General features: G+C 40.3%; 1 protein-coding gene across 4 annotated transcripts in view; it reads right to left on the minus strand.

Moving 5' to 3' along the window:
• Positions 1–14,250, minus strand: part of TMCC3 (transmembrane and coiled-coil domain family 3) — a 152,509-nt gene that overhangs the window by 41,748 nt on the left and 96,511 nt on the right. The window contains exon 1 of one of the 4 annotated variants that reach the window (XM_027679894.1): positions 8,771–8,853. The exons of the other annotated variants lie outside the window; for them this stretch is intronic. Coding sequence (XP_027535695.1) covers positions 8,771–8,773 — 3 coding nt within the window. The 5' untranslated portion in view covers positions 8,774–8,853. Of the gene's footprint in view, positions 1–8,770; positions 8,854–14,250 lie in introns of those variants that run through there. 4 annotated transcript variants of the gene reach the window in all.

Raw genomic sequence — 14,250 nt, forward strand, 5'->3', positions numbered from 1 at the left:
GCCCCGCGCCCGCGGCACTGAGGGGGCTCTCGGCCGCCGCCGCGGTGCGGGAGCGCCGGGCACGCCCCTCCCGCACGGCCCCTCCCGCACCGCTCCCCAGCGGCACACCCGGATTAACCCCTCGGCGCTCCCGCTCCCGCCGCAAGCGTTGAGCCGGGCGGCAGCCGCGCTCCGGCGCCCACCGGGCGGGTCCTGAGGGGGCCGCGGCGGTGGTGTCCCTCTCCTCCGATATGGGGAGGACGCCTGAAGGGAGAAGAGGGTGGGTGCGAGCTTTAGCCAGAGGGACTGGGCTATAAATCGCTTTGTTTGTTTAAATTTCAAGTCGTATCTGAGGGGACAGCAGAAGCTGTGGCACGATGATCTCCCAGAGGTATGGCTGGATGGAGGGGTGATAGTCCCGTTCCTCCTCCTGACAGCCGCCAATTTGGTTCAGCTCCAGCTCTTAGAGGGAATTACCATCAAGCAACCATCTCAACCTCTGCTAAAACAAATCTAGACCCTGCGGCTACAGCGAAACCTCACAAAGCAGAGCAAATCCTAAAGGTTCAGAAGTCCAAAGGGGAAAGAAAGCTGAAACCAGAAGTATTGTGTTGTCATTTTGGGGCAGACTCACTTGTAAGGTGGTAGCATAAAGCACCCTGGGCACTACTGAGTAATACTGCTTGAAAGCCTACAGGTTTTCGCAATAAACATGTTATAAAAATTCTACCAAACCAACTAAATAATCAGAGTTTGTATTTTCCAAAGTGGCCAGTGGAGCACGGCAACCAATTCAGTCCCCTTTTCTGCACGTTACACAGGTGAGATAAATCCTTCAGTGTCCTAGCACAAGTGAGCTTCAAACCATATTTGTGAACACTCAAGGAAAACTTGTTTTCCAGGGCATGCGTATGCCAATGTACTTAAATTCCTAAGAGCTGAGTGGTGTTTCTGACTGATTTTCACATTTATCTTCAGACTGCCGATGCTGAGGAACGCATTAAGTGACACGTAACACATTTCAACTTACTGAAAAGTGTAAGTACTGTTTTATAATCACTCATTAAGTTGTACACATCATGTACTGTTTTCTTTTCTGGAATAAACAGAATACTTGAGTTGCCACCTTTAATTGTTACACAAAGTAAATCTGGAGTTCCTTTAGACCAACTCCTTTGCAATAGCAGCAGGACTTCACCTTTCAGGTACAGTTGTTATGATGTCCATGCATGAATCACACTGCTTTTCTTCTCTAGTTGGAGACAGTAACAGTCCCAAGGCATGTGCATGTATAAACATACATAAATCAACACAGCTAACTATTCTAGGAGGAGCTTGCAGCTTTAAAAAATATTTCCCTGCCACCATTTGCATTTTTATTAGAATCACATGTTCTGAGGTAACAGTACTGTCAGAGGTTCATTATGTGACACGAGGGCCTCCTTGATGTTTTCAAGTAATGAGGTCTTCATAAATGAAAGACCTGAAATTCTAAAATAAAAATAAATACTAGACCTCACCTTCTTGGCAGGTGTTTCTTCTTCAACTCTAACACCAGTTTTAACAGAGTTGTCCCAAAGTAAGTAGTGAGTGGGTTTACTAAAGGAAGCACTATTTTCCTAATGCAGTATTCAAAGTAACCAAACTAACACAGGATATTGCACACAGGTGGTGACTTGCCACCCCTCCTATACTTCTTATGGAGCTGAATGAGTTAGCAAAAGTTATAAGGCTGCTGGGGGAAAAATGGAAATGGAAACTGTTTCTTCAGTCCTTCAGCTCAGACATGAACATTAATTCATGTGCCAGAGGGTGGGGAACTCTGAAGGTAAAGGTGAGTAAAAAATTAAATAAGCAAATTTTGTGGGGTTTGGGGTTTTCACTGAAGTAATAATTGCACATTTCCAAAGGGGATTGTGTAGTTTCCAGCACCTAGGATGAAACATCCTTATTTCCTCAGAAACTTTCAGGGTGGTTTTTTTTTTAAGCCTTGCCAGGTGTAGTTGATCAAAGCATAGAGAGGTAAGTAGCTGGAAAAGGGATACATAAAAGGCTTCAACTGCTTGGCATTTTAGTAATATAAGGCTTACTATAAATCATACTTTATTCAAAAGTTTAAGAGTTTTATTTAAATAATATCAACTTACTTAAATAATACCAGAAGACTAGCCAAAAAATGGTGAAACTTCTTTTCAGGATAAAAAGAGGCAGGGACGTGCAACACATATTTTCAGGTAGTATTAACACAGTATATTCACGAAGTGAATATAACTAGTATATTCACAAAGAAAGCACTCTGTCCTAGTGTAGCTTCTAAGAAGAGAGGATAATACAGTTAGTCTCGTAAGACCCCAGTGCTGCATTAGTCACACCTTCCAACCAAACCTGTGGATCCATTTGCTTGGGCACTGCTCTCAGCGGTGCATACCAGCAACAACAGCTCCTGCGTCCTGCACCAGCAGCGAAAGCCCTGGTACTGGGTGGTTCCTGGAGGAGCTATGACCACAGGACAGCAGGCTGGTGAACCAGGAACAAGTGCTGCACACAGCAGCAAGTTGTGGTGGAGGAGAAATAGCTGCTTGGGTAGAGGCACCTGTCCCACAGGTCAGGAGAGCCCTTCCACACAAGCTGAATTAGGAGCCATTGTCATTTTGACAGTCTCTGCAAGTGCCTTATCTCAATAAATGGTTCTTTTCATATGCTGGTGCTAAATGATCTGCATCTTCAGAATGTAAGTTTATTTCAAACTGTGGTGCAATGCAATTCTCTGGCCAAAGGCCCCCTTTATCTTTCCTTCTCACACATGTGCCACTAGGGCCTTCCTGGCCTGAAGCAGGAGCAGAAAGATTCTTATCCTATGGCACAATTGCAGAATACATTTCACTTGGCTTGACTGAGCAAAGAGCAGTCACCCTCTTCTTGCGCACACAGGTGATTTACACAGCTCTCCGTCTCCACCCCAAAACAGTCATGATGCCCAGAACGTGGCAGAACACTGCACAGCACAGTCCTACTGACAGCTTCACTGGGTACTTTTCTCACTGTTATTTTCAAAAGCTCACAGTTTAAATAAATGTTCTGCCCACACACTGCACCTGCTCTCAACAGAACCTTTAGCCCACTAAAGCAAATCCTTCCAGATACTGTCAGGAACATGAGGCTGGAGTCACACACGCTGACACAGACAGAAGTGGTAGCCCATATATCAATTCTCTCATCCTTTGTTTTTCTCACAAAGTATTTTAAAAATTCATTTCTAAGGTTTAAATTAAGAATAAAAGTGTTAAATCATTCTGGCCATCCATTCTGCCAATTTTAAAGTTCAAATACCTCAAAATCCCTCACTGAGTGCCCAGCTGTAAGTGCCCATCCTTTTCCAGTCCTTTCTCTCACTTCAGCATGCCGCCATGACCCACAATGCTTAACTCTTTGTATTTACATTATTTTGCCTGCCTTTTCTAAGTGACCTTTTAAAAAGGGATGCCAATTTGGAATGGAAGGTGTGGTTAAATTTAAGATCACTGTACAAGGGCATACACCACTGTACTTGGCTTTCAGAGGGACAGATCTCAATATTGCATTTGCCTGTATTGCCCTGCTCTGGGAAAATCAAATCTCCGGAGGTGCAGCAGAGGCCTGATGGTTGGAGCCTGAGCTTTCTGATTCCTGTCTCACTCTTTCCTGCAGGAGCTGCATCTTTGCCATCCATTTCTTGCTCCATGACCATGTATCCTGCTTGCACAGAAGACACTGCACTCCCACCTGCAAGCCATAAATTATCCATACTGATTTATGCATAGGCCATGGAGGGAGGAGAAGCACCAGTGGCACCAGTGAGATTGCCTAGCAAAACCCAACTCCCCACACAATGTAATCCCATAGTTGGTGTTGTAAACACACACACTGGGAAGTACCTCCCCCCAAAAAAACCGGGGAAACCTTTATAGAGATGGAAGACATAGAAAGTCTTTCATTAGGAGGCTGGCTTAAGGTTTGGCCCTGCTCCCTTTCCAGTTTTATCATGAATATGGATCTTGGCAATTTACTTTACTTCTTTGGATTTCTACCACTCTATCTGTAAAAGGAGAAGCACAGAATGTCTTTCTCCTGTGGAGAACCTTGAGCTCTTCTGGAATTAAAAGTGCTATTATTAAATATTGTGCTCTGATGTTTGTTGGAAGAAATTAAACATATGATGTCAAGAGTATATTGGCAAAGGTACAATCAGGAAGAAGGCGAAGGTCCCTTTTTCCACAGTGGTAGCATCTGTACTCTAAACAGGAAACTGGGACTTCTTTTGAGAGACTTTTTAACTTGCCTCCAAATCTTTTTCCAAAAACCTGTAGCAACCAGCCTCCAGGGAAAGGGTCTATGTGAAAAGAGACTGCTAATGTCATTTCTAAGTCTGACAGCAACTGGGATAGTGCTGAGTGACATCAGTCTTGCAGTTATCCCTGAGTGTGCTGTCATGGTTTTCAGTTCATCTGCCAAAGTGTGAGCCTTTCACACCCACAGGAAAGGAGATACTCTGCTTGTCTGTACATAGCACAGACTACCAAGCAATCACACTGAGACTTACAGATTGCGTTGCCAGCTGTGATGTGTATTCAGAAGATGTTGCTAAACATTCAGATATACAGCTAAAAGTTTAAGTCAACCCCTTTCATCCCCTGTCCACTCTTGATTAAGAAATATTTCATGTGCTTTCAGAATAGAATAGCTCAGGATTCTCTGTGAGAATGCATTTTCTACACAGTAAAACTGAAAAATGAAGACTTGCCATTGTGTATTAGTGAGATGCATTGATAGGGGGGTAAAGTATAGAGAAGCAAGTGAAAATTTCCAGGTAGGAGTAACAGAAGTCATCCTTCTTCCTCCCTCCTTCTTCCTCCGGCCTATTATACTGTGTCTATTGCTGTGTGATGAGAGGCAATTTCAAGCCCTTTCCTCATTCTCATACAGCCTAGTAAAATTCTGCTACATAATTCCTTACTGCTGCTGCTGAGTGACAGTGATAGTGTAAACAGTACCTACAGGATGGTGGCAGTGTTTTGCATTTCAAATGCTGTGAATAAGAGCCACCTTTGTAGCAGACTTGAATGCCAACTGTTCTGTGTACTGGGGAATTTGCGTGGAACCCAGCTATTTACATTAAAGATAGGCCATGTTGCAGGGGCAAGTACATAATTCTCCCTCTAGCAAGTGAATGGTTGCTGCTCATCAGCTTACAAATTTTCTTCTGCCTAATGGTTTGAGATTTGGGGCCTTCTGAGAAGGAGTGTATGCAGCCTGTCTGTCCCAAATCAGCCACTTTGACATTGCCATGATGCAAGCAGGACCAACAGCTGCAACCTGTTGGCACATGAAGGTGTACCCCATTCCAAAACACAAATACGAACTTGTATCCCAACCATTCGAACTGCAGCCAGAAGACAACCAGACTGGATCTCCTATTACTGCATGTTCTGGTCGTTACCTCAGTGCAACATTTTATCCCACATTAAAACAAGCACAGTAGACATAGCTCATGAGAACAAGAGTTGCTCTTGGTATGTGCCATCTTAACCAACCCTCAGAGCAGTGCACACAGTCCCCCTGAGGTGGCATGCAGCTGGGTAGCTGACATCTGAGCTCCTAAAGGCTCTGTAAGTCAATACAGAGCTTTCACCCTACTGCTCTATGGCCATAGCTGCACAGATATCATGGCTCAGGTTTTGGCTCATGGTTGTACATAGAGATTGCAGATTTTGCTGAATAAGAACCTGTCATTTTTTTTTAAATCTGTGAAGTACATTACTTGGTGGTGGCTCCGTATAAGTTATGTCAAACTAAATGTGTGACATCAATTATTTTCATATGAAGAGACAATGTCAAATGCAGGATTAGGACTTGCTAGCCAGTCAACCAGAAAACACATATGGGTTGAGAGACAGAAAAAATGATGATTATACAAGGAAGCCTATACCTCTTCCTGGTGAGCATTGTTACAACACAGCCCTTTGGGGTTTACAACAGTGACTCTATCTACAGAGATGCAAGTTACAGGGACATGAAGCTCAAATTCCCTCACCACTTCTAAAGCTGACCACCTAGAACTCATCTAACTGTGGTTCTGTCAAACCTAATTCAATGCCATACGAAAGCTTTCCTCTAAAACCAGGTGAACCAGCTTCAAAATAGGGGAGTGTTTTAAGTCAGTTATCTGCTGGGTTAACTGGGAATTAATAAAACCCATTATATAAACATGGTTAAGAGCCTATTTAAGATGAGCGTAATAAAAACAAAATGCTCCTTCCAGTTTACTTTTCAATCCACCAGACCTAAATAGATGACATTCAATTCAGTTTTGTGTGACAGAGACTTGAAAGATTAACATCAACTAAGCAGAAAAGCCCAAATGCCAATATGTTTAATTGGCATAAATTTTCCAAGTGCCTGATTTTAACAACAAATATTTTAAAGGCAACAAATTATAAACAAAAAAGCACAGCACAGCATAAATATTTGTATTATGCTAAGTACATGTGTATCAACCATTATTTTATAAGTATTCAGCAACACACTCCCTTTCCTCATCTAAATATAGCAATATATCAAGAAGTTATTACTATGTATTACCATATAATTTTACAGGACAGTTTTCAATGAATAAAGTATTTGCTGAATTTACTTCTTTTTTTTTTATTACTAACAGGTATTACATTTGTCTTACTTTCATATTATAATGCTTTTTATGGCAAAAATACAGGCCCATTGATTAAAGTTTTGCCAATTGCTTCAATATGCAAGGTCTTTATATTATGTTTCTGCATATTCCACAGCAAATTCACTCACTACTACTGTTCCAAAGACAGAAGCAGAGCTTCATAACCTCCTGCATGCTAATATTAATTCTTGACAATATTAAACTGCAGCACCTATATGCATATGTTTCCACACTGGACTATTTGATTATGAATATTGGAATCATGATTTAGACTGGAATTCAGATTCAATGAATTGAGACATGAAACCAGTTGACCATGGAGGCAAGCCACAAGACATGACATGATCACTATTTTTAACTATCCTGGTCTTGTCAGATGCTTCAGAACAGTCTATAGGAGATTTACGCAGAAAAAAAAAAAGTGAATTTTTAAAAATACTCATAATCATTCTTTGCTGCTTTTAAAATCATGATTTCATAAGGTATTATTAGCTACAAAAATTGGGAGGTATTTTTTGACAGATTGAAGTCTTCTTCTTCATAGCCAGTGAATTATATGAGATATCATACAGTATGATTTTCTTATCCCTGGGACCTCAGTTTAGAGGAATATATAAGCAGCTGCTTATTTTGCAATATTTTTGGAAACAGTATCAACACAGTAGAGTCCTAGCATTTCAGGGAAGTTTCCCCCCGGACTCACATTAATGGAAAATGTTAGAGCATGAGATCACTAGAAAACGGAACAGTGAATACACAACATTTGTCAATAAAAACTCCTGTTCTGCTATATAGCAATATAATTTTCTGGAACAAAATTAATACCTCTTTCCCCATAATAGTTGCAACCAATCTTTTCTTACTAAAATTATATCCACATAGGGTAGGATTTATTTTTCTTTAACTTCTTTGCCAATACAGCTGTGTTGATGAAGGATTTATACATAAAGCAATCCCAAGGCAACAGAAACAAAGAGAACCTCAGTGTCCAGAGATGCCTGACAGGACGGCAAAAGACACCTTGCAGCAGACAGACTGCCCTGGGTCTGGAAGAAACTGAAAGACCTCTGCCCTTTCAGTGCCCACTGAGGTACTCATCACCAGCTAGCCTCTAAAGTCAGTGAAAGATGAGGCTGCCTCTCTTCCCTCTTCATGCCTAAACCTCCCCCAGTTTCAGCAGCAGGATTTGGGTTGGTCTGATATGGAGGGTCAGCAAGTAGTTGCCTCTGCTCAAGCTATGAGGAGCTCCCCACTTCATTTTTGTAACCACCTCAGGCCAACAGTTATAGATGTCGTATTTTTCAAGCCCAGAATAAAGGCATGATGTTATCAACAAGAATCTCACAGATAACTGCTTACAAATCAAAAGAGAGGAAAAAAAATGGTATAATTATAGGCTTACCAGTGAAACTGTTCTTTTACAACCCTTAAATTTGTGTTTATATGTGTATCTCAGACTCATACACAGCCTTATAAACAATTTTATTTAAAGTATAAGGGGAGAAATTTAATGTTCCAGTTAGTCTATTCTAATAAAGATTAATTCTTACATGTAAGTTTTGAAACGCTGGTAATTAGGAGTCTAAGTAGAAAGCACTGGAGCAGTATACAAACTAATAGCAACATAAAAACCATAATAGCAACATGGTATATCTCCTAACTAATTGAGAGTTCTAGGGCCCAGGCACACAAAAGTTATGACATAGTAACAAAGCTGAGGAGAAGTCGTATTACAAAAATCAAGACAAAGCCTTCAGGAAGAAGTGGTATCACAAAGACTCCGAATCTGACGGGTCCTTCCTTTCAATTCACTGACGCTCACCAGTTTCAATGATTTTCAGCATTTCAAATACACAGGTCTGATACAATTACAAAACAACAGAGCATATTCTTCATTTGCACTCACCAAAATCTTGCATTTCTTTCAATGAAAGGTTGTCTTTTTTCTTAACAATGTATTTTCTCACATTTTCTGTCTTTTAAGACATCATATCATAAACCTTTCACAGTTTGAAAACTTCACAGGAAAATGTTATTAAAAATTATTTTTTATTTCTGCCACAAGTTTTCACAAAAATAACCTACCATTTTCCAGTAGTTCTGTTTTGTGACGCTGAAACCCTAGGCATGGTTTGAGGATTTGCTTGAGCTGAAAGGCACAGTTCTGCCTTGGCTGGTGAGCAAAGTTCTGCTGGTTACATACCTGTAGCTCTTCTGTAGCTGCAGAGCGAGTACCAGCACGCAGCTGCAAAAGGCCACTCTCTATAAATGCCTGTTTCGTAAATGAAGGACGATCCCAGCTACAGGTGGGGCCTCCTCAGTACAGCCACCAGCTGACGTCAGCGTCCTTGAATTTATGGGCACGGGAAGGTATCTGAAACCCCAGGGCCATAAAAAGAAATGGCTGGTTGCTGGTACCGCCCTGGAAGCAACCCGTGCAAGCTGCCCACAGGCAGTGACAGAGGCAGAGGAGTATTCAGACTATGGACTTAAGCTGCAACGAAAACCACTGACTGCCTGGATGACACAGCTTCAGAGTTAGCATGTAGAACTGATGAATGGCAGCCTGTTATGCTATATGTGTATGTATTATCAGAGCAGAGAGATGTACCTTTAACGCCCGTGTTTGGTCTAGTATTTTATCCTTGAGGATGGCTTTCAATTTAGACACAACAATGGTGAGCTGCTCTGAGAGCTGATCCAGGTGAGAGCTATTTCTGACGAAACAAAAGAAATTATTACATTGCAAAAATACACAGGTCTGAGTTTTATTAGCTCTCTCATCTGCTACTTGCACATCTACTCAAGCTGTGGTGTTGACTCAGGAAAGTGGGCAAGGAATCATGCCTGAGGGCAGAAGGCAGAACCTAGCAGAAGTCAGAAGTAAGGACTAAAGTTGACTATGCAATCACATTCTTATTTGCTAAAGGTTTAATTGTGTCATAACACATAGGGTATGTTTGTATTCAAAGACTCTTAAGGTCAACACTGTGTATTTTTACAAGTTATCATTGCAAAAGACATGGAGTGAGGATACAGTCAAATGTTAGGATATCTATTACTTATGGAAATTTGTAAAAGCATAGGCACCCCAAAATGAACTATTAAACCTTTAAAATGAACTCTTTTCCTCATTTTTCTAACAGAACTTCAGTAACAGCATGAATCAGTTAGGCTTTAGAAAAATAACAAACAGTTTCATCCAAGCAAAAACCTAGCAGGAAGCTTTAGAGTGAATCTTCTGGTGAAGCTGAGACCAGCAATTATATCTGAATATCATACTAACAGCTGCTGAAATTATGATGAAGGAAAGACGAAAACTATCAGGTCTTCTAGAAGGACCAAGAATGCAAATATGGCATTAGAACATCTGTGGAGATAAAACATTGTAAACAATTATCTGATTTGCTAGAAAAGAGAAAAAAGCTTTCTATATAACTAAAGTAAGTGACTCAGCAGAAATATGCTTGTCTTCTCCAAGAATGAGTCATCTCCAGAGGATGCTTCACTAAACCTGTATAAACTTTCCCCTTGCTACCGATAATGAAATTTTCTTTAGTTATCTGGACTTCATATGGTCAGTCCCCAAAACTATAAAGTATTTATTTTTCTGAGGCATCCAATAGTAAGAAATAAGGGCACATCTATACACAACTCAGCTTTACTGATGGAGAAAAGAAGTAGATAAGCCCAACTAAATCAGCATTCCTTGTTAGTGAAAGGAGACAGGTAGTAGAATAAACATTTAAAAGTTAAACAATGTCCCTAGGCATTTAAATAGCTTAAAGTGAATTGTCTTCTTAAGATGAGAATAAAAACAAACAAATATTCAGTAACTCTCAGCATGACATCCTCAGCCACCTATCAAAATCATGCTGCAGTTTCAAACTAGAAAAAATTAACTGACCCAAAATCAGCAGGTTTTTCCCCCAGAAGGCATTTTGGGTTTTTTTATGGATAACTTTTTATTTCCTCTTTGCACGTACAGAGCTAAACTCCCTGCAGCCTCTTTGCATTGTGACAAACCTCTTTTTGAGTTGATTCCCCCAGAACTTCTTGAGATAACCCTCTTGTTTCCTTTTGAAACTTCTAGACCTACACACGAACAAATGTGTGTCGGTAAACACATGCATGTGAGCATTTCCCACTCCCCTAGTTTTCCAGTATTCTTCAGCAGTTGTGAATGACACTTACAGCAAATGAACCCTTCATGCCTATTTTCAACATCCTTATACTGCCCTATAATGTCAGACAGAAGAATAACACTAGACTTTGAGGTTAAAAATATACTGCTCAAGCTACCTTTTTTTGTTCATTAGATATTCTACAGACTACGCATATGTGTAAACACACATTTTTAATTTATGCCTCCCCAGTGCTTACAGAATTTTATAGGTAGAGTGAGTAGTTTGCATGTGGCACTCCACGGTGTGCAGGAGGAACACCCATATCATGGAGCCATGACTTCAGTCTGCCAAAAGCCTGAGCAGTTGTCAGCTCGGCATTGTGTTGGATGGACAGTAAACAGTAAAATAGAGCAGTGGGAAGAAAGTTTCATTGAGAAAGGGTGTACCAATCTTGGTACATTTTTACCTCAAAAACTAAGAAGTAAGTGGACTTGTTCTGCTTGTTACAGGTTGATTGGAGGGGTTTCTGAACTGATTTTTAGTAATCAACTCTTGCAAAAGACTTTTAAAATGTCATGAAATTGTGACAAACCTTTTGATTTTTGGGAACATTACCAATTTTCAAAAGCTAAGGACCCTTCCAAATCACTTCTGTTATAGCTGATTGATTTTAGTTCAATAAATTGCAGACAGACATTAAAGTAGGGGAAAAAACAGTCCAGTAATTGGAATGAGCAAGTGCTTCTCATGTTCTGCAGAACCCTTCAAATAAGATATAGCATCAGTGTCTGTAGTTTACTACAGACCTCCTAGAGATGTGCGTTAAAATCTTGGTTTTAGCCATTAGTAAATTTGAAATTCTTTTCCCCACAAATTCTATGGCACCTGGATACTTTTGAATGTTAGATATGGAGCTCTCAGTCACATTTACTTGAGGGCATCAACCTAGAATTTATATACATAAATTATATATATATACATAAATACACAAATACATATATAAATAAATAAATATATACATATCAAATGATGAATATGTAATAGCATCGGTTCTTGAATCAGAGGTATGAGAAGCTGCATGAAGACTTGCAGCTTTAATACTTAGCAAATGCACTATTTTCATATTACAAGGTGGCGTACAAGCTAGCAGGAGTGCTTCCACCAGAACAGTGTCTCAGGAGGAGGGAAGAAATACATAATTTGTTCTAGCTGTCTTTTCCTAATTCTATTTACTAGGATGTAATTGCATAAGTGCAGAAAAGCTACCTAAGAGTCATATCCGTGATGACAGTTTTGTCCCCATAAGAAATTTCAGAAATACACCTCTACATTTCTGTATGTGTGTTATATCTCTGATTCAAATCTAACAAGAGTAATTAAACTGATTTTGATCATCAAGGATTTAATCAGCATATAGTGCTGCTGCTTTGACAAACGGGGATTCCTACACGATACATCGCAATTTAGTTAACCTTGTGGATCATGCTGTCAGGATTGGTCAGCAACAGTCTCTGAAGCAGCTATGGCAGAATTTACCACATAGCTGAGATACCTGCTGCAATGGATACTCAGGACTATTTTTTTGGACTTTGAATTTTACATAGTTTTGCAAAGATACCAATGTATTTACGCAAGTACTTAAATCACAGAACAGGTAAGGTTGGAAGGGACCACTGGAGGTCATCTAGTTCATTCTCCCTGCTCAAGCAGGGTCCCCTAGAGCACATTGTTCATGACTGAATAATGAAGCAACTTCTGAATATCTCCAGAGAAGGAGACTCCATAGCCTCTATGGGCAGTCTGTTCCAGTGCTCAGTCACACATAGTGAAGAAGTTCTTTCCCATCTTCAGACAGAACTTCCTGTGCACCAGTTTCTGCCTGTTGCCTCTTGTTCTACTGCTTGGCACCACCAAGAAGAGACTGGCTCCATCCTCTTGACACTCTCCTTTCAGATATCCATACTTTGAAGAATATGCTGACCTTCTCAGATCATGTGGCACCTGAGATGGAACATGGAAACTATTTTTGAGATTTTAGAAATGCACACATACAGGTCACTGACTTAATTTATGGCCAATGGCTCTTCGGTAATGTTATTCAAAAGGCACACTGATCTTTTACTAAATTATCCATCACTCAGGGCTATAGAACATGCATCATTTGTTAAAACTTAACTTTTCCAGCATAATCTACTTGGTCTTTTCACTTCATTTTTAATTTGCCTTTCCTTAAGAGAGATCTGGAGAGTATCAAGGTGAGGCACTAAAAAAACAACAGAAAAAAACCCCAACAGAGTGAACTTTCAGATATGGTCCCAGTACTAACACCAATAAACAGGGAGTTTGAAAGGCCTCCCTCCTGCTGCAACCTTTTATTAACATTCAGCCTTGATCCTTCTGCACCCTTGGATTTTTTGGTTTACTTGCAAGATTTGATACATACAGGGATCTTTCAAATATCAGTGTGAAGGAGATTTTTTGTTATATATATATTCTTTATATCAGTTGTGCTTCAGTATAACATAAACAAATATAGCCAAGTGATACTATTAAGCAAATCAGAAATGATACTGTTCCCAGAGCAGAAACTCTTGAGCTCTGTGCTGGGCTCCATACCACCATCACGGGTATTGTCATCTGCTTTTGCACTGTCAGCACAGGATGAATTTCACTCCTCAGACAATTTCCAACTTATTTCTGTCAGCTTCTCTAAAAGATGGAAGACAGTGGATGGATGCCTTAGACAGCTGAATTTGAAATAAATTGCAAGGAAGATAGATGTTGTTAACTGAGTCTCTTTTGCTGAAGGCTGATGCCTCAGCTGTGTACTGATGGAAATTCTTGTCAGCACAGATGATTTGTCTGGACCATGCTATGTCATTTAAATAATATAATAATAACAGAAATGGGGTTATTTTGTGGCAGCAGCCAGTTTTCAAGGGAAGTTAAAAGCATGTGGGCATTGAGAAAGTTATAACTGATACTAAACACGGCAACAAAACTCAACAATCTGCTGTGTAGTTTATACTGCAAGAAACAGAGAAGCTTGCCCAAAACAATCCACCCCAGCTGTTGGCAGGCTGTAATGCAGTAGTGCTGTGTTTTAAATTTGCTATGAGGTAAAAAGACTCAATGTGAACAATCTGTTTATATTTGTCAAAATTTATCTCTCAGTGTATTTCAATCAGCTTGAAAAATTAAAAACTAGTGTGCAGTGTACATGCTTTAGCTGCAGCACTGGCAAAATACCTAGTGCTTTCTTGTCCCAAGTGGAGGACAGCAAGTACTTTCTTTGAATCCAACATTACTTCATTTGATCTGGAGTTACACATCTTATCCTTCCTCCAGCAAGAGCAGAGGAAGAGGAGGCTGGGGTGGCAGATGTCACCTACCATATCCTCAAGGAGCTGACCTGCAGGTGCACGTCCTGCTTTGTCC

This window comes from Neopelma chrysocephalum, unplaced genomic scaffold, assembly GCF_003984885.1.
Source record: "Neopelma chrysocephalum unplaced genomic scaffold, ASM398488v2 Primary Assembly neopelma1_59, whole genome shotgun sequence".
NCBI lineage: Eukaryota > Metazoa > Chordata > Aves > Passeriformes > Pipridae > Neopelma > Neopelma chrysocephalum.